The sequence below is a fragment of the Homalodisca vitripennis genome, chromosome 6 (genome assembly GCF_021130785.1).
Source record: "Homalodisca vitripennis isolate AUS2020 chromosome 6, UT_GWSS_2.1, whole genome shotgun sequence".
Lineage (NCBI taxonomy): Eukaryota > Metazoa > Arthropoda > Insecta > Hemiptera > Cicadellidae > Homalodisca > Homalodisca vitripennis.
The window spans coordinates 156,814,524-156,841,003 of NC_060212.1; the positions used below are offsets into that span (position 1 = coordinate 156,814,524).

Genomic DNA, 26,480 nt, shown 5'->3' on the forward strand with positions numbered 1-26,480 from the left:
GTTTCTTTACCATTGTGTAGCTGACGTCCACGAGAAGATGCAACAGACTCATGGCGATGCATGTACATAAATACAGAACTAAACTCTAATAATGTGTTAATTAGGTTATGTATCTTTGCTTTTTCATACACAAAATACAGTATGACAAAACCATGTATTATAGATCGAATTTGAGTACTGCTGATCAGCTATAATTGATGATGTGGTGTATTCCTGCAAATTCAATTGTCGAATCCAACTGATTGATTATTGATTTGGTGGATTCAGGGATTTGGCTTTGACACATTATTTATTGTCATATTCCTGTCCTGCAGGTGATGGGCGGGCTGGTGACCAAGCTGGAGATGAATGTTGTGCCCCACTACACTGTTCTACATACCATGGCTAATCTGGCCTCTGCCAATGTGGCTGGCTTCGTACCTTTCATCAAGGCTACCCTGGATATGATCCTGCCGTTGCTTAGTTCAATCCGGAACGATCCCATCAGGCAGGTCTTCTCCTTTGGTGAGTAAATCTGTCAAAATTGTAGGGGTTCCTAAAATGTGACTTTCTCCAGAGTTTCATACTACTCCAGATAAAATGTTAAATTTTAAGAATTCTTTAATTAATCAGAATGTAGTTTTTAATGAGATGGGCAGATTAGAAAATGTTTTGTCAGGCATTTACTACCTATTTTATCGTGCAGTCAAATAAAATAGGTAAAAGGCCTACACACACAAAAATACGATATAGTTATAGATTAGGTTAATTGCTGTAGTATATACAAAACGGCACGAACTAGACACAATTGACACAGCTGATAAACAGAGATAAGGAGGTGCTCATCCCACTCTCCACTACTGTGCACTACTCTCACTCTGCTGGAGGGGATCCCTCGTGCGAGCTTTTCATATATTTGCTTCTGCGCAGATTTCTTTGCAAGCGGTTTATCTATAGAAAAAATTTCAGGTAATGCTTCAGAATGGTTGACTAATGTTTTTTTTTAATGAAGACAAAATTCAAAACAATATTTACTTTAGGGCCATTTGATGTATAATTTAAAATGATATACCTACGGCAACCAAGTGAAGTTTTTGGGAATTTAAATTGATAAAAACTTGACTTGGGGGGTCTCATATTGATTACATAATTTTATCAAACATTTCTAGAGTTATATAGAAAATAATTGTATTATAACTGTATATTTTTCATATTTTAAATACATTTTTAGTTAAACTTCTTTTAATCCTTTACAATAATTGTGATAGGATTGATGAAATTTGAGTCCTGCAAAAAAAGATATTAAGAATCATTTTGACTTTAACTTTTACATATCCAGTGCTGGTTTTATCGGTCACGGGAAAATCATAGGTGTAAAACTAAAAATACAAGCTATCATATATATGTGTAACATCTGTAGCTTTTATTGAAAATGTATTAAATTCACAAACTAGATAAATAATACATATTATAAGTAATAATTTTATTTCAATCTGTTGTTGTTATGTTGTAACATCAAACTGTCATAACTAAGTTTGTCTAGAAATAAGTTTAATATAAAGTATATTGAACTTTTCATTTGGAATTTACCTGTAACTGTTGACATTTTCTATGAATGTAAGTGTTTTATGACAAAAAACACATCATTTTTATTATTGTTTACATTAATATTTATTTTCTTAATTCTTATTTAATTTTTATTATTCAGTAATAATTAGAAATGACTTTTTTCTCTCTATTGTGTAACATCTGATGTTTATCTCAATTTGTTTGACTTCTATTTCGTAGCTCTGGGAAAGTTCAGTGAAGCGGTGTTGGAGTATCTGAGCACACAGCAGAACAATGAACAAGGAGACATTACAGCGAGTGTTACCAGGGAAGCCTTCACCGATGAAATCACCACAGCCTACGAGATTCTCTTGACGTCTTGGCTGCAGTCTCGCGAGTCCAAGGTAGTTAGTTTCAATCGAGAAATGAAATGTATAAGTTATCTAATAAATATGATATACACATGAGGTTTAAATAAAGCAACACCATTACAAAGCACTGTAACGAGCCAATTAAGTAACTTAACTTGAATACAAATGTTGAAAACAGATTGTGGAGAATGTTGTGGTAGCGGTGGGGCCCATGTTTCCTTTGGTGGACAAAGAGAAACAAGCGGAGTATGCTACCAGAACCATTACAGTGCTCCTGTCTATGTACCGGAGGACTCAGGTGATAAGCCAGTACCCGGTCACACAGTGTCTGGCCTCCATACTGCAGGCCGCACCTTCCTCGGCTGTCGAACCCTTGTTCGATCAGCTCATCTCTGTCTTGGGAGCCATGGTATGAAAACTTCATTATTGGTATAGCTGGGTTATTTTGTTAAGTTTTTATAAGGCTTCTGTGTTGGATAGGAATTTTAATTATAATTGGATTACCACAAATTTTATTACCTAAAAGTTATCTACACAAATTATTTTCTCCTAAAACCTGAGTACTTATCTCTGTGGTCACTTGTATCCAAAGTTGGTACTTTGTTTCTGTAAAACACTGTGTTGTTGCTCAAATGCATGAAATTTTAAGTTGCCAACTGTCCTTCTTTAGGACTGTTAGCACATGCACGTAGTGCTTTCAAAACATTCCACAGCTTCTCTTAACCAATTAAAATTGGTATTCTTATTTGTATGGTTTTAAAAAAAAATAAATACTCCAGATAAGCTTTAAGCTGTATGTTGAACGCCAAATTATGGCATCAATCTTAATGTGGAAGTCACGGTGGCTTATATAACAAATAAAATTTATCACAGGGAATGGTTGGTGTTTTAAAAATAGTTGTGCTTTAAATAGAGTTCTGGCAAAGGTGTATTTTGTTTTAATAACTAGTATAGTTACTTGTAATTAATGTTTAATTTGATACATTGCAGGTTGTCGTAACTCTGGACTATACAAATCCACAGACTGTCAAGAATCACAGTGAGGTGCTCAGGTGTTATGACAGGTTAGGTGAGTACAGTAGTCGTACTTGGTGGTCTATGTATAAAACAGTAAAATATTTTAGGTGGACGTAGCTATGTAAATGGCTCAGAGTGAATTCAGCAATTGAATTTACAAAACAGCACTAGACTGATCATTAAATGTACAAAATAGAATTATTAAAAACTCTAGCAATGAATAACTACCCAGAGAATCTAGTAATCAATAATAGAACTAAAGTTAACTGCTCAATTTGACGTGGACATTGTTTCCTTTGTACTATTATATTGTTCTACAGCCTATCATATTAGGCATGTACCAGATGAGTATTATGCTATGCTTGTGAGGAACAAAGAAAGTAAGTTCACGAGAGAGGAGAACCCTAAGCAGTAATGACTATAACTAACAAAAACTGAACAGAAGTTTTAGATATAGATTTCTAAAATATATTGGTTTTATTACAAATGCTATCATCACACACACTATAAAAAAGAAGAAAAAGTTTTGTATAGTACATGAGACAGGTGGTTGTTACTTATTAAAACAAAATATGTAAAAAAGAGATAAAACTTAAACTGCTGGAAAAAAATCAAATACTCTAAAATATTCAATATGGTTTTGACAATAGTTAGTGAAAACGAAATACAGAATGTTTATTAAAACTGTTTCAGATGGAAAAAAGACAAAATTGGTAGTTCCACGATGTCAAATACACTAAAAAAACATGAATGGTATAGTCATCTAGTAAGATTCATAGTGTAATCTTCATGACCTCCGTCACTTTCTTATACTGCTTCGACAGTCTCAAATCTCGGTCATTTCAAAGGTGACTGGACTTTAAGGAATAAAAAAAAAAACCACAGATGACCAAGTGAGGTGAGTAGGGTGAACGGTCTGAGACAGGGATGCTGTGTTTGGCTAAAAACTTGTTGACTGACAAAAAATTGTGAGCTGGAGCATTCTCCTGGTGGCGAATCCATGACTTTTTTCCACAAATAATTCATGTGTCATTACTTCTGTCTTTGCGGCCATCTTAAACATTTGTGTTCATGATAAACAATCGTCACCATACACTTGTAACATTTTATATGTTTCTCTTGGAGATTGTTCAAGTTTGGAAATTAATTTGATGTTCATTGGCTGTTCTTTCTGGACACTGAGTGTGGAAGTCAGACGAAACTTGAGCAGTGGGCTTGTGGTCACAACAATACTAATCCATTTTCTAGCCAAACCTTATACATTTTTGCATCAAATGCTGTGTACAATAAATAATTGTTTAAAATACAGAGCAGTTTAGTAGCTAATGAGACGTACCACCCTCCATGATGACTTAGGAAGTCTTTTAATTATCAGCCACCCCTTCCGTGCTTGAATTGGATTGTACCAGCAAAACTTCAGTTAGAACTTTCGACTCTTCTTAATATAACTAGATTCTAATATAGGATCTATCTCAATGTTGTTTTGCTTAGTATCTTTAATACCTTTGCTATCTATCCAAGTATCTCTCCACGTACTCAAGTATCCTTTTCACCTGTTCTTGCAAACATATCATTTGCCTCTAACAGACTAGTTCTCTGGCAAACCCAACTAGTAACATTGGATGATGAGGATACATATACATTATATCTATACTAGTGAAATAGTTTAGCTAGTGTTGTAGATGGAATTCATTATTTGTCTACTAAAGACTTCACCATCTAGAGCAACCTCTCCTTTCCTTCTATTGCATGTATTTTCGCACTTCCAAAGTGGAAATATTTGTCGGCCTTTAGATGAGGGTTCGGTTTCTTGTTGTATAGAATCTTGCTAAGGATATTTCATAAACCCAACCCAAAAATTTTGTGCAACACAACCGGTACTTCCCACCTCAATGACTGCAACTGTTTTGTTGTGTATAGGCTTTCACTTTCCCGAGCGGATGGCTGATGTGTTGGTGAAGCAGCTGACCACTGGCTCGGAGAAAGAGAGGGTGGAAGCTCTGGTGGTGGCAGCCCATCTGCTGGCAGGGTCAGAGAATGTGTTGCAGCCGCGGGTACATGACATCACGATAGCCATGCGACTCCTGCTGTCCGTCAACTCTGTTCGGGTAATTGTCTAATTATCATCCTGTCATTAATCCTTTGGAGTCTAATATTCAGTACAGATGAGCCACATTCATCCAAACCCTTGAATTCCTGAAAGCTCGTGTAAGTCACTGGGCATGCTAAAATTAATTTTAGCATTTTTCTGATGTTTTATTAGTATTTCCCTGTTAAGCCAAACATTTCAATGATCCAAACGCCTCGAACAAACATTTGGATTAATGTGGCCTGCCTATATATCAAAAGTTGCAATTGTAGTAAATATAGTTAAACTAATGATTTCAACTTCTTAAAATAAATTAACTGCTACTACTAATGAATGTACTAGTTATATAAATAGATTCCTTAATTTTATGTTATTAACTATCTTATAATTACTGCTTAATTTTTACATTGTTACACTTTGTTTATGTTTTAAGGAGTTTGAAGTTTAGTTTGTACACTATTTCATGTACCGAAATTGGAAATAAATTATGACTCAATTCAATTCAATCATATTGAAAGCTGCACATTAAATGTTTTACATGTTTTCTATTACATAGTTTTATCAAATGTTCATAAAAACTCTTTTAAGAAAAAGCATGGAAATAATATTTGACTTGAAATTAATATATTCTATGTCTGTTTGATTTTAAAACTTGATACTTAGATCTTGAAGTGTTCAGTATTTCAACCGTTCGTGTTTATGTATTTGAAAACATTATTGATGTGTTAAACAAAGTCCAGATGTTAGTAAAACAAATATTTTGGAACTGTTTTGAGGTATACAAAATAAAATTTGAGAGAGTAACAATAACAAACATTATCCTAACCATAAAAAAGTATAACATCTAATTTCAGAACATCCTGTTTCAAGAGTTTTTCTATTGGTTAACATGTTGTATGAATTATTGTAGAATAGTTAGTTTAGTACTTTGACTGATTGACACTATTCAAATGTGCTTATTTCAGATAAAAAAAGCACTTTTGAAAACGATAGTGTCGCTGGCTTGTAGAGGAAATGCAGAGGATGGTTCGGACTTTGTGGAATTCCTGGTGCGACATTGTTGTCCAAGCAATATACAATCTGTGAGTGGGTACATTTTACTTTGATATAGATTCACATATGCTTCGGTGTAGTAACATTTTATTTTCTCTGTCTAATTAGTAGCTGCATGGTTTGTTAGTTTTAGCATATCATGAAAAAGTAACTATGTTTTTAATTTTTATTACACATACATTTTCATTATTTCACCATAACCTATAGTACAGTGGAGTCCCGCTAATCCGAACACGTGTAATCCGAACGTCGGTTAATCCGAACAGGTCCAGGAGGAATTATTTATAACGATAATGAACAGTTATAGGAACTAATTACTTAAAAAATGAAAATGGGTGCATCATTTCGTACATAAACAAAGAAAACTTTAATTAAATAGACATACAATATTTTATTAAGACAAATTGTGTACGGTACAGTACATAAATAGAGAAGTTAAATACAGTACCAAATTGAAACTTATAGGTTAAGTATGAGTTAAATTACTGTATTAAGAAGTGAAATCAAACAAAAATTGGACGTACAGTACTGATATTATTATTGAGTACAATATTAATTGTTAAAAGACATAAATTCAGTTATTGTCTTCTGTCGCATTGAAGAGAGTCTATTGAATGACGCGTAGTTTCGTACAACTATTGAACGCGTGGACCCGTACAATATCCAGTACGCTCACATTGCTTAACAATAGAACTCTCACACTAAATACGGTAAATGTGCTTAGTATTCGCAAACACGTTTATTTGTCAAGACATACAATGCAACAGTCAGAAAACATGTTTTAATAAACAATGTTGATAATTCTATAACAAAATAGATCCATCTCAAGTTTTAAAACCGTATTTTTCTGTAATTCTGGCTAATCCGAACAATCACATAATCCGAATAGGGCTCGGTCCCAATTAGGTCGGATTAACGGGACTCTACTGTATGTAAAAATAGAAACATTATTTTGGATTGTGGCAGTTGAGTTTTGTTTAAGTCAGAGAGTTTAAAGGATGATTTAAGTAACCTGTGTAATTAACCCTTCAACGCGTTTTGCCGTACTAGGTACGTCATGACACTTTTACTTGAGATCGCGTTTTGCCGTACTGAGTACGTCATGGAGTAGTCGGTTATTTTTGTAGCTGTAACAGACAACTATCGAATGTTTTCAATGAAAAATGTATACCAATCGAAAGGAGAAGATCCAAACTTTCGATTAATTGAGTCGATATCTCGAAAAATCGATCCTTAGAAAAAATATCTGAGAAATCAGCTGCATTCAAGACGACGTCATTGCCGTGCAGCCGATCGTTTGTCAGCTTACGTTTGTTGTTGTTTACAGTCATTGTTAGTGTGATGGTTATGTTCTACTGACATATTTTTGTGTGTTTTATGTTCCTTTGTTTAGTTATTATTATTAGTTATGCTTATTATTAGTTTTACAAGCTAACTATATTGTTTTGAAGAAGGAAATCCCGTTTTGACAGGAACAATTTGTTGTGTTTTATAAACATGAGTTGGGAATTTTTTGTAGGTTAGCTAGCTTTTAGGGAAATATTTTAGGGAATTTATTTTAAAACTGTTATCGTTTTTGTAAAATGTTTTAAAATCAATTGAAAATGAGTAATCTTGAAGGACACCTAGTGTAGGACACAAAATCCTTGAAGGACACAAAATCAGACTTCTAATGTAAGTTATTCAGTTTGAATCACTGTAAAGTTAATAAACTAACCTAAAGTAGGTTAATTTTGTTTAATTTGGCTAATTTTAAACACTAACAACATAGAAGTATAATAAAATAATTATAAACTTGGGTAATTTGCTTATATTATTTATAAAACACAAAATCTCTAAAAAACCGCCAGAAAAATCAATGCAGGAGGGGGTATGACCATGAAAAAAAATAACGCGTTGAAGGGTTAATATAGTATGTTTACTTCTGGTGTACAGTACTTAAAAAAAACCTTTTGATACAGTAAAGAAATATATAAGCAATGTTTTTGTGTTGGGCACATGGAGGTATTTTGCAGGATACCCCCAGCCAGCCAAGTGCTCTCTTTACAACTCTTGTATGTGTTACTTTGTGTTTACATGTTTTTGGTTATTCATTTTTTTCCATTTCGAAGGACATTTATACAATCTTAAAAGCTATTGACAAACTAAACACCAGTGATGGCGGTTTTACATATTCAGTATTTTATATTTTAAGTATATAAATAGGTTGACTCTATTGAGGTAAATCAAGGACACTTTGGTATATTTTATTTTATTATTTATTCAACTCTTTGCTGATAATATTTATCTGTAAAAACACATTTTTACAGTTCAAGGTCTCCAATTACTGTTTAGTAACAACAGAATTAAATTGTATTATGTTCAACTGAGTTGAAAGATAAGATTTTAAAACAGAAAGTAGAAATCATATATTATTCATGCCCAACCACAACATGAATTCTGGACTATGATATGTGTTACAATGTCTTATCAGTTGAAAGGTTAAAGACTTGTGATAATTATTTATTTGTTTTATATTGATTAGAGCATGAGTCAAGCAAGTATAGTTTAACACATCTACTGCTTGGATGCAACTTCCATGTTCAGCTGTTCTAAAATACATTCTCTTACTATAATACCATATTTTACTTCTATTTACAATAAAATCCATAATATTTACATTATAAACAGACAGCACATAACAATGGCAAAATAATAAATTACACTATAGGACTATCTGGATAATGCCCAGAGTTGCCATGAGTTCAAACTGTGGGAACAGAAAGTTCTAAAACATCTAGTTTGAAAAGTTTCAGACATCTGCCATTAGATTCCGCCATGTACCAGAGCGAGAAATAAAGCTCTTTACGTTTTGTTATTGCTTATTGCCCAGGCAGTCAGCTGCAGTGAACATGTCAAAAGTAATTAAGGACTTATCTGAATTTTGTAAAGTACACTAACCCTGGAGCTGAGAGACCTTCATCCATCCTTCCTATAATGTCATTGTTACTTTATCATACTGAATCACGTTTTTATTATATATTTCGAACATAAGTCAGAATTTTCACATAAAATTTTGTATTGTTACTTTACAGTGTAATGGTATTCAAGTTTTTATTTTGCTGTCTATGACCTGAGTTTCGTGTTTACGAGTTCCGTATTTAATCAGCTGTGACGCCAAATAGTCTGAGACTTGTCGTGTGTTGTTGCCACGCTTTGAGGTTGTTAGTGCCAAAATTAGACAAATATTATGTACATTGTCGTACTGTTGTTGTAAATATGTGTTCAGTATCTTTAGAATTAAAAATTAAGTTTATAAAAGTCATAGTTTTTACTTTTTGTATTATATATTTAAGTGTGCCTAAAATTCATTTTTATTATTAACACTTTTAGCGTTAAAGCATAATAGAAATGTTTGTCTGAAAAATGCCAAAGATTTCTCTCAAGGTACTGCTGAAAAATGTAAAGCCTATTTCAGTGATTTTATAACATTTTACTAAAACATACATAAAATTAAAACTGTTTGAGATAGTACTTTTTTTGAAAAAAAAAAATTGTATTTTTACACTTTTTTGTATGAAAAACACCATTAGTATCTATGTCTTTAGCTGATAAAACCCTATACAAAACTATTTTAATATAAAATATCATAGTCTAATAGAGAAAATCTTAACATTTTAGAAAAAATTGCCAGCAGTTCCAGGATAAATGTATTTAAAAGTCTACTGATTTGAGTTAGGTCTAGAAACTGTAAGCCAATTGAGTAATCACCGCAAATAGGAATGGACTATGAGCAGTACTAAGTTTGAGATCTAATAAGGATATTTCAGTAGGCGAATTAGGTAGAATTGCATATGAATTTCATTAATAGTATACTTCAGTGTATTTTTTCCAAATTCCTATTCCTCTAGTAACATGAAAACAATTTATCCTGTAAACCTTTGTTTCTAATATTATCTGAGTATTTGTTGGTAACAATAATTTTGAAGAAAAAAAATGAGTTGAAGCTTCAGATTGATAAAGAAGGTCAAAGGAAGTTTATGGAGAGATGATTGATGAACAGAAAATCGAGATGGAAACTAGAAGACAAAAGGTTGATTTCTAACACAGACGTATTAATAGCTGGAAGTTTTACTAGATGATGATGTCTGAGTGAAGTTTTCCTTGATATAACATTGTGAATGGCTATAGGGTCCAGACTGGGAGGAGCTGAAAGCCATGTGCTCTAGCACAGTGTATTTGCTGAGTAGTACAGTAGCTGAGGTAGAAACACTGCTGTGGTCTGTACTGCTCAGGCTGCTACTGCTGCCAGAGTACGACCCGGCTTGTGCCACCATCGCCCGCTCTCTGGCTCATCTGGCTTCCAAGCGCAACAGCCAAGACTCCACCAGTAAGTTACTCTCTCATATTGTAAGACTAAGTGCACACAGATTTTATTTCTATAGTTTTTATCAACCTCCAAATAAATTGAATAATGAAACAATGTTTTGATATCTTTCACTTCCTTTCCTTATAGATACTGTACTGATCGAGGTGGTGGACACACTCAAATTACTTTGAAGTTACTGTTTATGGCATTTTTCTCTGTGGTTTTTGTATCACTGTTTCTCTCACATTCCTTGTTGAAATCACATACCAGGCTTGTTCAGTCTTCCACACTTGGGTTGTGCCAGTCATCTATCTGCTATACAGTGTTTTTATTCTGGATAAGTGGATTTACATGTACTTATTTAAAATGTATATTTACATGTATATTTAAAAACTGTTCAAGTTAAACAATGTTCATAAAAAGTTTTAGGAAATGTTATAAGCATTCCAGAACTTTTTTGATTTTGTCTCTAGGTTAATAAATAACGGAATTGTGAATTCTGTTAACACATTCGAGTCTATGCTCGAGCCAGACGCGAGCGCCATTGTTTAAACCCCCGGCCGGCGCTCGAGCGTGACTCGAGCACAGCTTTGCCGATTGATATACGGAGTGGCTCGAGTGATATTCGAGTGCCGTCTGCTGCATTAGAAAGCCAGCTTTAATGGTTAGTTCAGGAAAATTCCGCTAGGCGCTACTACGTCATACCCGCTTGAGGCTTTTGTTACCCACTGACGTGGCCTAGCGCGTCGTCAGTCTGTCTACGACAACAATAATTCTTTTAGTATTTGAAATTTTTTTGGCAATTAAAATAATTATTTATAAATATGTATATAGTGAATGCCTTTAAAAAATTGAAATTACTTGTTTTATTTATTCAAAAGTTAGTTTTCAAGTAACACAAGACATGCGGGAGTTTTTATTTTTCTTAAAAAATTGTAAGTTTTGAAATTTTTAAAAAAATTAATTACATTTTATAGGAATACAGTTTTACATATCATTTTAAAGAGGAAAGATAGAACTTTCAAGAGAATATAATATCTTATACATAATATTTAAAAGTTTTCTAACAAAAAATCTGAAAACCAATTAATTTATGCAGACTGGGTTATAAAAACAGCAAATAGCGAGCCAGACTCCAATGTGTTAAAGTTAGAATTGCTCCAATATTGAAATATAATGGCAGACATTTTGATGAAATAAATTTTTGTACCAAATTTCAACTTGTTTGGACTTTTTTGTGTGACAGTTATCAGTGCCACAAGCCACATTATATCAGCTTATTACAATTGTTCTCATCATAGCACTTATCAAAAATGTCTGTATAGCTTCAACAAAACCTACCTTAGAGGCCCAAAAACCACCCAAAATAAAAATTTATGTATGTGTTCTTTTGATATATATATATATATATATATATATATATATATATATATATATATATATGTATATATATATCTCAAAAGGTTCTTTTAATCTTCAAAGACAGATTTAATACCAAATGGCTCACATATACAATACACCGAAACAAGTAAATTTTCAAAAAAAGGCTATTGTATAGTTATTTAAAACATTCATAAATTTTTGTGCATCTGGTACACTTCTTTAGATAAATATAAACTGTATAAATACTTACAATAAATATGAAAGAAGAAGAATGGAAGGATTCAAACTAGAAAAACAAGTATAAATAAATACAATAGATAAGCAGCTGATGGTCCAAAAAATTAGTGTTTGTGAAAAAGTAGAAATCATGGATTTTATCTTAAATTAAGACCTCTGGGATGACTTTTGTGAAGTACTACTCGGTTTGCAGTTTCATTTTTTTAAAATTTCAATCTATTAAGTTTTTTGTTACATTGTCATGGATGTCACTAATGCTTTTAATAGTGTAACAATGTTCTAAATGTTTTTGTTTGTGGGCATTTATAGCGTGACTGGCTAAAATGTTGTTCTATGTCGCTATGGACAATGTTAAATCGATGGCCAGTTACTCTTATGCGTAAGGGAGTCAATATTGGGCTGACACACTGTTTTTAACACAGAAATTATAATTCAATTGATAAATTAGGTTTTTAGTGTCACAGTTAATATCTCCTTTGATAGGATATACTTGGTGGATTCTAATATCTATTATATTATCAAACTTTACCATTTATTTATCACCACTTTAAAAAAAACATTTATTTATCACCACTTAAAAAAATATAAAGTTTAGTCATTTTTTTAAAGTTTGTACATAACTTTTTACACCATAATTATTTCCACATTCTCCTAAAAAAATTATGTGTTACACATATATACTCTAGTAAAAATGTATTTACTAAAGTACGGGTACAAAACACTAAAATTTGGTTTGTCATATGAGGAAAACCAATCACCAGTTCTAGGGTTAGACTCAGACAACCTCTAAGACTAATTTAAACTGACATTCTAATTTTAAATCTTTTTCTAAAGGTATAAACAGCCAAATTCCTAGTATTTATTTTGGATATAACTATAAAATGGTTAAGACTGGTTTTATAAACGAACATTAACAGCTAACAATGAAAGTGGTATTTTATAAAGTGGGACTAGGACTTTCCAGTGATAACAAGGGGTTTTTGCCAGATAAAGGCAGTGGCGGAAGGATGTAACTTATCTGACCTTCTGCTCCTCGTATCTACAGAGCAGATTAGCACAGAGACAATTCTGGACTGTTACACTGGAGAAACCTGGTTCAAACCTAGTCTGAGATATTACTTTTTGTCAAACTTATGTATGAAAAAAACATGTAAATGTATTTATTCAATACTATAAACTTGTTATTCTATGACGTGATCAAGACTTCTTTCTTTCAGTAGAATGTGATGGATGGTAAGTTTCGTAATTGATCGATTATCACTCCTAACCAATAGGAGTACGTTGAATAAGGATTAAGTAAAATTTTTAATGAAATCGAAGACAAATCTACCTGCTTTGTGACTGCCCCATTGGGGAAATGAATCACTGCCCCAGTGGGATTCATTTCTGGCTAGTTTTTAACAAACAGAAGTAGCCACTGCAAGCTTAATATAAACCCAATGACTAATCTTGATAACACTCACAACAGCGAAGAGGCATATATACACACAAAATCCTCGTCTTCGATAGTAGATGAACATGACCCCGAAATCTCCCTCTATTTGTCAACAGAGGTAGGGAATACTCTATTAACAGAGAATGCCAGTCTGAAACACGGACTACGGGCTGTAAAATTTTTTTTTTTAAATTTATTTATTTATTCTTTGAAATGACAACAATTACAAATCATTTTATTCTTAAATGCAAAAAACCCTATTGGGTTTGTCTGCATTTCACTAAATATACTAATTACTTATTTTATGCTTTAAATTAATTTGTGGTCAAGTCCATGCAGTTTTATTACTAGAGTAAACACCTCACCAATAATGCAATTGCAATATAAAAAATAATAAATACAAATTTCCAATTGACATTCCAAAATTTCTCAAGAAAAACAATAGCAATAATTAATTAACATTTATAAAAAATAACTTAATCCCAACAACAATAAATAAATATTCAAAGATAACAATAACAACAACAACAAAAACAACATACAGAAGAAACAAATAAATAAATATATATATATATATTAATAACAATATACCCAAAGAACATTTGTTAAAAGCTCCTTTATATTCACTTGAAAGTTCATTCAAGGATAATTGATTTATAAATAAATAAATGGTTTTTTTTGTGTGTATACATATATGTGTGTATATATATGTGTGTGTGTGTGTGTGTATATATGTATATGTATGTATGTTTATATATATATATATATATGTTTGGATAAATAAAACTTTATTGGTTAACAATAGTCAACAAAACGATCAACAACAAAACAACAACCAGTAATATTAAATTTCATTTTTCCATAACAACTCTTTTAATGCAACTTTAAACAATTTACAACTCTTAGCATTTTTAACATTGTTTGGAAGCATGTTAAAAAAAAGGAAAAAATTATCAGGCTCAAACTCAACAGCTTGAAAACGATAATGAAGCAATTTCTGACAGAAACGTGAAACTTGTAGAAGCTGTGGAAGAATGTGATCGACAGCATGAAAAAGAACCCAACTATGTTGGGAACTTATACAAGTTTCTAAAGATGTGAAAGAGAGAAAATGGAATTCGTCGACAAGTATGAGAACTTGATAAGAAAGTTCCAAAATGAAACTTACTACCGAAGAAAACCACTAAAAACATAACTCCTGATTAAAACCATTAAGTGACAACCAAAGTGAGTGCTGCAGAAACTCAAACCAGTGGTTTAGAATCAACTCAACAAAACTACACATTTATTCTCTCTGAGTTTGCACAGATGAAAATAAAACTAGAACAAATGGAGAACATGTTATTAAAACAATACTTTTCCAATGTAATTTATTTTTTGAAAGATCTTTTGAAACCAAAGCTTTTATCATCAGGCGACTACACAAAATAAATTATATAGGGAAATTGTTGTTTTAATAACATTTACTACTAATTTAAAAATTTGTCCAATTGCTCCAAGAGTCTTCAAATGGAGAACAGTATTAAAAATACATTAGATCCTTAAGATCACATGACCAAAACCAATCAAGATCCTAATGATCCCAACTTCTCAGTTAGCAAGGTTGTGCTATTTATAATGCAAGTGATGTAGAGGAATCTTATAATAGCATAAGCAGGATTCTTTTACATACAATCGATCTCACATGTCCCCAAACTAGACAAAATAATAAAAAACACAAATATACTCTAACCGACCCAACTGCTGTACAGATGAACAGACTATCCTTAAAACCAAAGATCTATACAATACCACAGGGAGAAACAAGACTGAAGAACTGCAGCACAACTCAATAAGCACCTAAGATGGCAAGAACACATAAATGCATTATCAAAAGATGATAGCAAGTCAAAAGCTCTATGTCGGATTTTAAATTCTGAGAGGAACTCAAAAGGAGAAAAGATTTAATCCACAGCTCTAGAAATTGACGGATAGCATATCAAAGACCCTAAACTAATTGCAGACCACCTTAACATTTTTGCAAATATTACCCATGAAACATTTCAATTAAATGGACCACTTGGTGTACATAAGATAACTCCAGATGATAACCCAAACACCACAACATTAGTACTACAACCGACAAATATAAGGGAAATATCTGAACTCATTGAATCCCTAGAAGCAAAACCCTCCACGGCTATGGGCAAAATCTGTACAAAACTTATGAAAACTAGCAAAGAACTGATTGGTCCCTTTAACGGAAATTACAAACAAATCATTTAACTTAGGAATTTTCCCGACTGCATTAAAAATAGCTTAAGTATATCCAAAATACAAACAGGATCTTGCTACTCAACCATACAACTGCCATCCAATATCACTAGGATCCACTTTCTCTAAAGTAATAGAACAACTTGCACTAACCATACTTTAAACACCTGACACTAATCAACAACTGACACCCCAACAACATGGTTTCCTGCCTGACAACAACTGCAACAGCATCCATAAGCTTCCACTGCTATTATACTTGATTTCAATAAAACATTTGACTGCATTAGCCATGACCATCTACTGTCGAAATTAATTACTCTTTGAATATGAAGGCAATCTATTAAGTGGTTCAAAAGCTACCTCACTAAACAGAGGAAAATTACAGAAATTAAATATACTAACAAAGGTCTAACACGTCAAACAATTTCAGGGGTAAAAACTATCACATAAGGAGTGCCCCAAGGCTCTGTACTTGGGCCAGTCATGTTTGTCCTATACATCAATGACTTTCCCCAGTACATGCACAACCTCAGTAGTATGATGATGACATAGTGCTCCTACTAGATAAAAAAACAACAAGAAAAACTTGAAATAGCTGCAAACACCGCCATCAACATATCAGTGCAATATTGCCATGGTAATGACCTTGTTGTGAATAAAAGTAGTTAATTCAAGGAAAGCACAAAAACACTACTGGAAGTCTTCTTGTTGTAGAGGAGAGTACCTCTTCAAAATATCTCGGTATGATAATTGACGACTCCCTGACATGGACCGAGCATATAGTTCTCTATGCGGAAAGCTCAATACAGGTTTGTAAGTTATCTGCAGGATGAAACATATCAATGACACAGTAATAGCCAAAACTGCATACCGCTCTCTATGAATCCCATCTCCGGTATGGATATGCAGTCTAGGGAGGCAGTACACAGGGTAATCTGCAGCGCTTCCATTCTAATTTTAATTTTAATTTCCATTCAAATCATTGTTTTTTTATAATTATTTTTTAATGTATTTTTCAATGTTTAACAAAAAAATCTATTTGGGATATAATAAGGCAAGGAAAAATTCACCTTGAATTGACTAGTTTAGTGTTATACCTTATTGCCAGGTAATAAACAAGTGTAAGGAAACAAATTTTCTGTAGTTAGAATGTATTGGTAAATGTAATACCAGCCTGTTTTTGTTGTATTCAGAGAACGGTACAGGGGTGCCAAGTCCTCCTGCTGTGTTTGCACGATGTATGGCTCTTCTGGGCAGTCCACTGAATAATAATCGTGGTCCCTTCCTGCTCAATTTCCTGATGCACTATGCAACAAACCTGCAGCCTATTCTATCCAAGATTTGGACCCACAAGGTCCCACAGCTCATCAACTATCTGGAGGGTAAGTGACATAGTAACTAGTGTCATTTCAGTTTGTCACATTGATCAGTCAACTCCAATAACTCGTACCCCCAGTTTCAGAGTGGTCAGAAACAGAGTGGGAGGCACTACTGCTGGAGTTTGTGTCGTCATCGCTGCAGACAGTGGAGAGTGAGGACTTTGTGATTCTGGTAGCCAGCCAGTTCAGCGCCCAGCTGCCCCTATACCCCCCTGCCGCTGTAGACGAGCGAGCCATGCTGCTCAAGTGTCTGGCTCTGGCGTCCTGCAACCTTACTGACCGACAGATCATCAGCTCCCACCTCGATGTCATGCTCACACCTCTCAGGCACTACACTCCAAACGACAGTAAGGTACTCTCCAGCTCATTCATAATAAGATCAGACATTTTTTTCAAAAACCTTGTGTGTAAACAAACATAAACTTACATTACGGTGTAATGCTTATGTACTATAGATGAACCACATTGAAAGTGACCTATACGAAGATTTCTTGCGCATGGGAGGGGGGGGGAGAGTAGGAGCTTGACCACGCCCTCTTTCAGTACTTCATCTATTTCTTGCTGGTGCTCTGCTTCCTTGTGTTGGTGTTTTGGAGCACCACTGTATGTTTTTTATTCTCGTTGTTACGTAATAACAAATATTAGTATTAAATATTATTATTTATGTTAATAATAGTGCATTGCATCTATTTACTATGTAGTATAATATAATTATGAAGTATTAATAAAAGTTTATTGTTAACAGCTGTTGTTATTATTAATAGGTTTGTAAAACAGCTGTTATATAACACATATACTCTTCGAGTGGTAAAGTGGCAACTGAGGATTGGTTGGTAAGGAATGTGGAGGGGGAAGTGAGTCCACGCTTCTTCTCCTTCTCCACATCTCTCTCTCACTCACTCCTCCCCCCCGCACTGTTCAATTGATAGGTTGTTTTCAATACAGCTCATCTATAGATGGAATTTATTTTATTACCTAGTTTAACTTCCTTTTTAATAATTCAACTATTTTACTCCAATAACATTGAGATCATAACCATGACAGAATGGTTACGAGTTCTTTTCAGGTCCCGGCGGAGCAAGTACTTTTTGTGATTCAATGTTATTGAAATTATATATACAGGGTGTTCTGAAAAAAGGTGCCCATAAGTCAGGGCGTGATTCCTCACATCAAAATAAGAAAAAAATGTCTAATTAACATAGGTCCGAAAATGCTTAGTTACCAAGTTATACAGGGTGAAAGATTTCGTCTGAATTTCAGTTCCCCTGCTGCAACGAAGCCCTACGGGTATTTGTTGGCTGTTAATTAAGATGTACAATTTAGCGTACTTTATGTAAAATGAACTGAAAAATTGAAATAAAACCGTTTCTAGACCTGTAGCTACAGTAATGTTTAAGATATGAGACGAAAATACGCGAAACTTGGTCCCGAAAAACAAGTTACATTTAGGTTTGAAAGCAGATTTACTATGTTAAATGTACAATAAACACAAAATATTTTTTCACGGTACTTTGTAAAAATTTAATTTCGAAGAGAAAAGATGTAAAAATAAGTCTATAATAGACCAACGCAAACTTTAAAAAATAATCCTTAATTACATACAAAACGCATGAAAAATAGACAAAATCTGTTAAGCTCTCTACAAATGTAATATTGAAATTAAAAACAGCTGTTTTATTAAAACAAATTAATGAGTTACTATTATTTTTTATCAAGTAAATATTTTTAACAATCATACATTATCATACATAAAAAAGTTATCTGAAATTATCATTCAACAAAAAAGTTACACTTGTCCTAAAAAACTAACCACGTCACAGTAGATGTTCAAAATGTTTCCCCTCATTCAAAATACAAGCATCCAGCCGTCTCTCATAGACTGCCGAACTCTTTCGAAGATCCCAGGTGTCTCACGTATCCTTTGAATCCCGTTAACAATCCTTATTCGCAACTCTTCTATGGTATCCCACAGGCAGTCGTAGACAAGCGTCTTTAAATGTCCCCATAAGAAAAAGTCTAGAGGATTGAGAGTCAGGTGACCTTGCAGGCCATGCTACTGGGGCTCCTCGACCAATCCATCTGTTTGGATATGCTTCATTTAAAAATTCTCTTACTTGTAATGAGTAATGAGCTGGAGCTCCATCCTGCATGAACCACATGTTGTTTGCGTGTGTATAGTGGCACATCTTCGAGTAACTCATTCAGATTAGTCGTCAAGAAATGTAAATAATTTTCACCATTGAGCGTATCAGGTAAAAAACTAATAAAAATTTTATCACCCAGAATAGCAGCCCATTACGTTTATAGAAAACTGATATTGGTGACGGTTCTCTGAAATAGCACGTGGATTTTCAACTTGCCCACATGTGAGTATTGTGGGTGTTAAGAATAGCCATTCTTGAAAATTTTGCTTCATCAGTAAAGATAATGTAATTTAAAAAATGTGGATTTCTGCACCTTTGGATAAGCCATTGGCATAGCTGAACACGAGGAAAGTAATCTCGAGGCAAAAGAGCCTGGACCCTTTGATAGTGATAAGAATGCAACTGCTGCTTGTGTAAAATCTTCCAGACAATTGAATTATTAACACCGAAATCCAAGGCTAGTTCTCTAGTACTTCTTCCAGGATGATTCTCTATTTCGTCCAACACGCCCTCCTCCAATTCAGCTGTACACGTTGTACGTGGCCATCCTGATCTACCAACTTTTCCAGATTTAAAGGTTCCCGTCTCGCTTAGCCTTCTATGAATGGAAGAAAACATTTTATGAGTCAGTAACTGTCTAATGAGGAAAATGTTCCTGATAGAGTCGTCTAGCCTGACGACTGTTGCAATGTGCAAGACCGTACATTAAATGCATGTCTGCCATTTCACCATTAGTGTACATAATATTCATATTACCTGCCATGATGAATAAGATAATATTAGCTATCAAAAATTAACTTCAACGGCACTCGCACTAACTTGTATTAAAGTACAGATCAACACACGCACTTAATGAGCAATGGAAAAATAGCTGCTTGTAATGTTTATTTAAATTATTATAAACAATGTTACATTGTTAAAACATATGTTTTAAATAGAAATTATTTTGTTTCTCAAATCAAATATTTTAATAAAAACAGCTGTTTTAATTTCAATATTACATTTGTAGAGAGCTTAACAGATTTTTGTCTATTTTTCATGCGTTTTGTATGTAATTAAGGATATTTTTTAAAGTTTGCGTTTGGTCTATTATAGACTTATTTTACATCTTTCTCTTCGAAATTAAATTTTTCTACAAGTACCAGTGAAAAAATATTTTTTGTTTATTGTACATTTAACATAGTAAATCTGCTTCAAACCTAAATGTAACTTGTTTTTCGGGACCAAGTTTCACGTATTTCGTCACATATCTTAAAAATTACTGTAGCTACAAGGTCTGGAAACGGTTTTATTCAATTTTTTCAGTTCATTTTACATAAAGTTCGCTAAAATTGTACATCTTAATTAACAGCCAACAAATACCCGTAGGGCTTCGTTGCAGCAGGGGAACTGAAATTCAGACGAAATCTTTCACCCTGTATAACTTGGTAACTAAGCATTTTCGGACCTATGTTAATTAGACATTTTTTTCTTATTTTGATGTGAGGAATCACGCCCTGACTTATGGGCACCTTTTTTCAGAACACCCTGTATATATTTACCATAACTCCATTCACAGCGATAAAAACCTTAAAATTAAATCCAATCCTATTTCGGCCCATACGATGGAGCATAACAAAAGATTTGATGAATGTCTTTCTTTATAAAGTATTAACAAAATTCAGAATCCCCATAAACTTTAAATGAATTATTTAGAAATAGCTCATCAGAGGGTCCTACAAACTAAACATCCGGATGGTCTCTAAATTTAAGGTATGGATAGTTGTCTTGTAGATATAAATTATCCTTTGCAATTTGAATTTGTTTTATTTTATGAAATTACACATTTAACTACAATATATATATATATATGCATATTTAAAACTTTTATTTAATCATTCTTTTTGTAGTTGTTTATTTAATGTCATACAATAATCAAGCATAGTAATTACAACATTGTTTGGTAAAAATATTTTTTATACTTTTGAAAGCTGTGTTCATAATAATTTTTTACTAAGCATGCTAAATAATATCCTTAAGGTAAACATAGAAATACACATGAGGCATGATTAAACATCGATACAAGCACTGAAAATGCATACTAAATGTATAAATAAGCCCAATCGGTATTAACAATGAGTATTATGTCATCATTAATGTTCTTTCAATTCTTACCTTTGTACACTCATACTTCCTCCTAGTTCTGCACACAACATGAACTGTAAAGTAGGGTCAGATTGTGCACAAAACCGGTTTTTTAGGTCACGTTATTAAAGCATAATTTAAAGTTTCCATTCCATCTTTGTCTTTACTCGTCATCAAGTTACATTGCAGGCACCATTTGTAAACTGCTCTGATGCTTTTTTACTTGTTTATTTTGAGCTTTGACAATCAGTCAGCAATTGTTCAGCCCAGAAGTAAATTGACCTGTGTATCATTTCGTGTCTACAGGCCTGTGCCAGGGCAGTTGGTCTGCTGTCCAGAATCCATCTGAATGTAGTGTTGACCCGGCTGGAGTCCCTGACCCACAGTGAGTTGAACCGTCGATCCTCCCGACTCCTGGGACTCATGAAGGACACTAGAGCTGACTTGGAGGTGAGTTACTAATGATGGTTTCTATGAGTGAAATATCCAACAACCAGTATCAATGGACTTCTATGTCGGTTCTTAATCTGACTACTCTGTTTTTCTCAAGGAGTGTATAGTGTTATGTAGTGATTGCTAATATACTTATTGCATTATGTTTATTTTAACAAATCGCATGATTACTCTTAATGATAGTTTTTAAAGGATATCAGTATGGAAGTTGTAAAAGTAAGCGAAAAGACAGATAAAACCTCAATGCAAATATAGTTTTCTAGAAAAAACTCTTGGCTCCATATGGTTGCATTATGTTAACCAAAATTGGCATCAACAGTTCATATAACAAACGTTGACCAAATATTGTTTTTGATTGCCTTTGGAACCAAGGTGGGAGAGCCTGGGGACAAAAACTTGTTCAATTAAACCTTCAATTGACTTCTTTTGAACAAATGGATTTTGATTAATTTGGCATGAATTATGTATGAAATAAATAGGTGTAGTGATTCTGCATCTTTTGGGTCAAGCTTGTGGGGAACCAGGGTTGGGAACCTCCTAAAGATTGGGTGGTTTTGGTGCCCTAGGGCTTCAAACAGCCAATTGAAGTAACAGGCCAGAAGCCCTAAAAGCCAGAGACTTTCAATGGTGACTTCAATTTTTTTATAAACCGTGTAGTATATAAAATAGGAACCACAAACTTGCCAGTCGCTATGAGTTTTATGTGTGAAGTTAGTAAGAAATAGTATTTTGTGCAAAATAGATTCAGTTAATGTGAGGTCTTATCTTCTCATGCAAGCTTCTTCCCTTAGAAATCACTAAATCATTACTGTTGTTTACCTTATTATATACTACATACTGTTTTGCTCAGATTTTGTGGAAAAGTACTGTGTTTGTATTGTCTTTATTAAATGTTTTAAGTTTTTGGTAATCAAATTCATCATTCATTCATTTAATTTCTGACACATGCGTATGATTACAAAAATAACTGCCTAATGTAGGATACAATAATACAATATACAATAATCTTTGCCACTTGTCATTGTTATAAAATAAGTAAAACACTGGTATTTTATTCTTGTTAGGTTAGAGAGCGTTGGTGCTTCACAAGTATAAAGTTTTGAAACATTTCAGAAGAGACATCAACGAAAGTAACGATGAGTGTTTGCCTGTGCAGGTAGAGAGAGCCCGTATTACACTGTTAAGATGTTATGCGGAGGTGGCAAACCAGGCGCCCCCCTCATCCCTGCTGCCTCATCTGGAGGATGGCCTCATGACTTGGCTCATCAGTCAGCTGTCTCAAGCTAAGGCAATTATATTATTATCAGCTTTTCATCTCTAAAAAACAGTTATATAATTTTTTTGTTTAAAATGTTCTATACAAAATAATATCTGTTCTCTTCCTGGGAGAACCTCTTCTTCTCCCTTTGCATGGGAGTTGATAGACAACTAATGCAACACCGGTAACAGGAGAAATCACATTGAACGATTACAAACGTTCAGGTTAAAAGTTGAAATCTTGTTTTCTTTTCAAAATATTATATGGCATACATTTAAAGAAATAACTTTTAATTGAATGTGTTGTTCTCATATGTAACCAAATCAACCACAAAAAAGAAAAATATTTTTTAAAGGAAAGTTACCAAAATTGAGTGTGGTGTGGTCCCCCTCTCCTGTGAACCAGCTTAATTGTCAATTCTAGATTTTCTTTTAACTGAAAATATTTTTTTTTAAGAAGATGATTAGATGTTTAAACTTTTTTCCCTCATATCAAATGATTTTTAATGCCGGTTAAATTTGCTGTTCGTGTTTATTCCCATGTTTGAGTACCTGTTATTTAATCACATACATTTTTGTACATAAAATATACAATGTGTCAGTTGAGTTTTGGAAAACACGAGTTAAGTTTTCCACTATGTATAAAATTTTATGTATTTTAGAATTTAAAATATGTCAATCCCTCTGGAAGAATGATGAATGACACCATAGGAATATATACTTAATAATTGGCTGAAAGTTAGCAAAGCCCATCACTCGAAGGCGGCTGGAAAAATTTCACTTCTGTTTCTCTGTCCACAAGATAATTCAAAAACAAACTGACCTGTGGAAATTTTGCATAAACTTAATTTCTACACAAAGAACATCCATGGGATTTGGCTGAGCGTTAGAAAACATTTTTACATTGGTATTTGAGTTATCTTTATGGCAACGAGAAAATCATAGAACAAACGGATTTTTAAACAGACTAAATCATTCATATAATATTCAGGTGATATTTGGTCAATTAGATGGCAAGACTTTCGTTACATTCAATTAGATCCTTTGATACTCCATTATAGCCTATAAGTTTATTGACTAAGCATTAGCTTAGTCAGTCACTTGAGGGGCTAGAAAATTTAATCTCTGTCAGTCTGTCCGCATGATAGCTTGAAAACGAACTGCTCTATAGATTTTTAATTCTCTATTTAGACTAAGCAACATTGAAACCTATAACTCACTAGGCTGGCAGATTTTCTCTTCTGTCAGTCTAGGGGTGTAAAAATTTCTTTCCTGTCTGTATGTCTGTTCGAAGATATCTTTAGAATAAATTGAGTTGTAGACTTGAGCGAAGCCTGTTATACGACACATGGTGTAGTGTACTCTTCCTTATTGTAGACTTGAGCGAAGCCTGTTATACGACACATGGTGTAGCATACTCTTCCTTATTGTAGACTTGAGCGAAGCCTGTTATACGACACATGGTGTAGCGTACTCTTCCTTATTGTAGACTTGAGCGAAGCCTGTTATACGACACATGGTGTAGCGTACTCTTCCTTATTGTAGACTTGAGCGAAGCCTGTTATACGACACATGGTGTAGCGTACTCTTCCTTATTGTAGACTTGAGCGAAGCCTGTTACACGACACATGGTGTAGCGTACTCTTCCTTATTGTAGACTTGAGCGAAGCCTGTTACACGACACATGGTGTAGCGTGCTCTTCCTTATTGTAGACTTGAGCGAAGCCTGTTATACGACACATGGTGTAGCGTGCTCTTCCTTATTGTAGACTTGAGCGAAGCCTGTTATACGACACATGGTGTAGCGTACTCTTCCTTATTGTAGACTTGAGCGAAGCCTGTTATACGACACATGGTGTAGCGTACTCTTCCTTATTGTAGACTTGAGCGAAGCCTGTTATACGACACATGGTGTAGCGTGCTCTTCCTTATTGTAGACTTGAGCGAAGCCTGTTATACGACACATGGTGTAGCGTGCTCTTCCTTATTGTAGACTTGAGCGAAGCCTGTTATACGACACATGGTGTAGCGTGCTCTTCCTTATTGTAGACTTGAGCGAAGCCTGTTATACGACACATGGTGTAGCGTGCTCTTCCTTATTGTAGACTTGAGCGAAGCCTGTTATACGACACATGGTGTAGCGTGCTCTTCCTTATTGTAGACTTGAGCGAAGCCTGTTATACGACACATGGTGTAGCGTGCTCTTCCTTATTGTAGACTTGAGCGAAGCCTGTTATACGACACATGGTGTAGCGTGCTCTTCCTTATTGTAGACTTGAGCGAAGCCTGTTATACGATACATGGTGTAGCATACTCTTCCTTATTGTAGACTTGCATACATTTTTGTTGTAGTTCCAAACACTTTTAACTGACAGGAATCTGATTTTCTGTTTTGACATTTCCCCCCTTAAAATACAATATTGGTTTATTTATTGAATAGGCCTTACATCACTAAACTAATTATCAAACGATATAACTCTGAAATAGCTCAAATATTTTCTTATCATATGCACGTAGTGTAGATTACTTCCATATCTTGTTCGATTTCACAGCCATGTCTTAGAAGAAACAGATTCATTTGAGTCATACAATGTGTGGTTCCCAAATTAAAAGTGACCGAAGCTTTTGCAAATAAATTTTATGTTAATCTTATTTCCTACCTAAAGTATATGAGTATGTATTTAGTGAAAATGTTAACATTATTAATTTAATTTAAATTTAACACAAAACGACTGTAATTTTGTTAAATTATTTCACGTTTTACAATTTGAAAATGGCTACTAAAATGTGTCTTCCACGGTAATTAAAATTGTTGTCTATCAACTGGAATAGTAATAAATGTGAAGCAAACTGTATCCTTTAACCCTTTCCGCTCGGAGCAGTAATGTTAGAATGTCCACAGAGATCGGATGGGCAGCAGTGTTGGCCACCGCCATTTCCTCTAGCGCGTGCATATATTTTTAGAGTCGCCGTCCTCAGAGATCGGATGGTCAGCTGTGCTGTCCGTTGAATAATCCTACTAGCGCTCGGATGGACAGCAGCGTTGACCACAAGTTATAAACTCTTTTTTTTATTCTGACGTATTTTTTTATAATACAATGCATTAAGATCAATCAGCTGTTTCATTACAAAGCTTAGAAATTGATCATCTGGTCAATATTGCATTCTAGGCTTTCGTTTTAGCGCGCTTTTAACCACATTGTCACTAGTGAGTTAACCTACATGCATTATTAGAACGGATTGTTTATTATTCTTAGTATTATGCAATTTTATTAAATATTAGTGTAAATGAAGTTTTGTAGATATCAGTGTAAATATAACTGTAAATAAAAGTGTAAATATATCAGTATTAATACCTGGTTTTACCGGTATTATTATTAATTACTGGTATTAGAGCTTGTTGGCAA

General features: G+C 33.8%; 1 protein-coding gene across 4 annotated transcripts in view; it reads left to right on the plus strand.

Moving 5' to 3' along the window:
• LOC124365053 (maestro heat-like repeat-containing protein family member 1) overlaps positions 1–26,480 on the plus strand; it is an 87,041-nt gene that overhangs the window by 27,161 nt on the left and 33,400 nt on the right. For all 4 annotated transcript variants that reach the window (XM_046820963.1, XM_046820964.1, XM_046820965.1 and 1 more), the window contains 11 exons: positions 315–504; positions 1,768–1,931; positions 2,077–2,307; positions 2,889–2,967; positions 4,836–5,023; positions 5,970–6,086; positions 10,228–10,426; positions 16,910–17,098; positions 17,173–17,447; positions 21,670–21,813; positions 22,973–23,104. In XM_046820963.1, the coding sequence (XP_046676919.1) occupies positions 315–504; positions 1,768–1,931; positions 2,077–2,307; positions 2,889–2,967; positions 4,836–5,023; positions 5,970–6,086; positions 10,228–10,426; positions 16,910–17,098; positions 17,173–17,447; positions 21,670–21,813; positions 22,973–23,104 (1,908 nt within the window). The remainder of the gene's footprint in view (positions 1–314; positions 505–1,767; positions 1,932–2,076; positions 2,308–2,888; positions 2,968–4,835; positions 5,024–5,969; positions 6,087–10,227; positions 10,427–16,909; positions 17,099–17,172; positions 17,448–21,669; positions 21,814–22,972; positions 23,105–26,480) is intronic.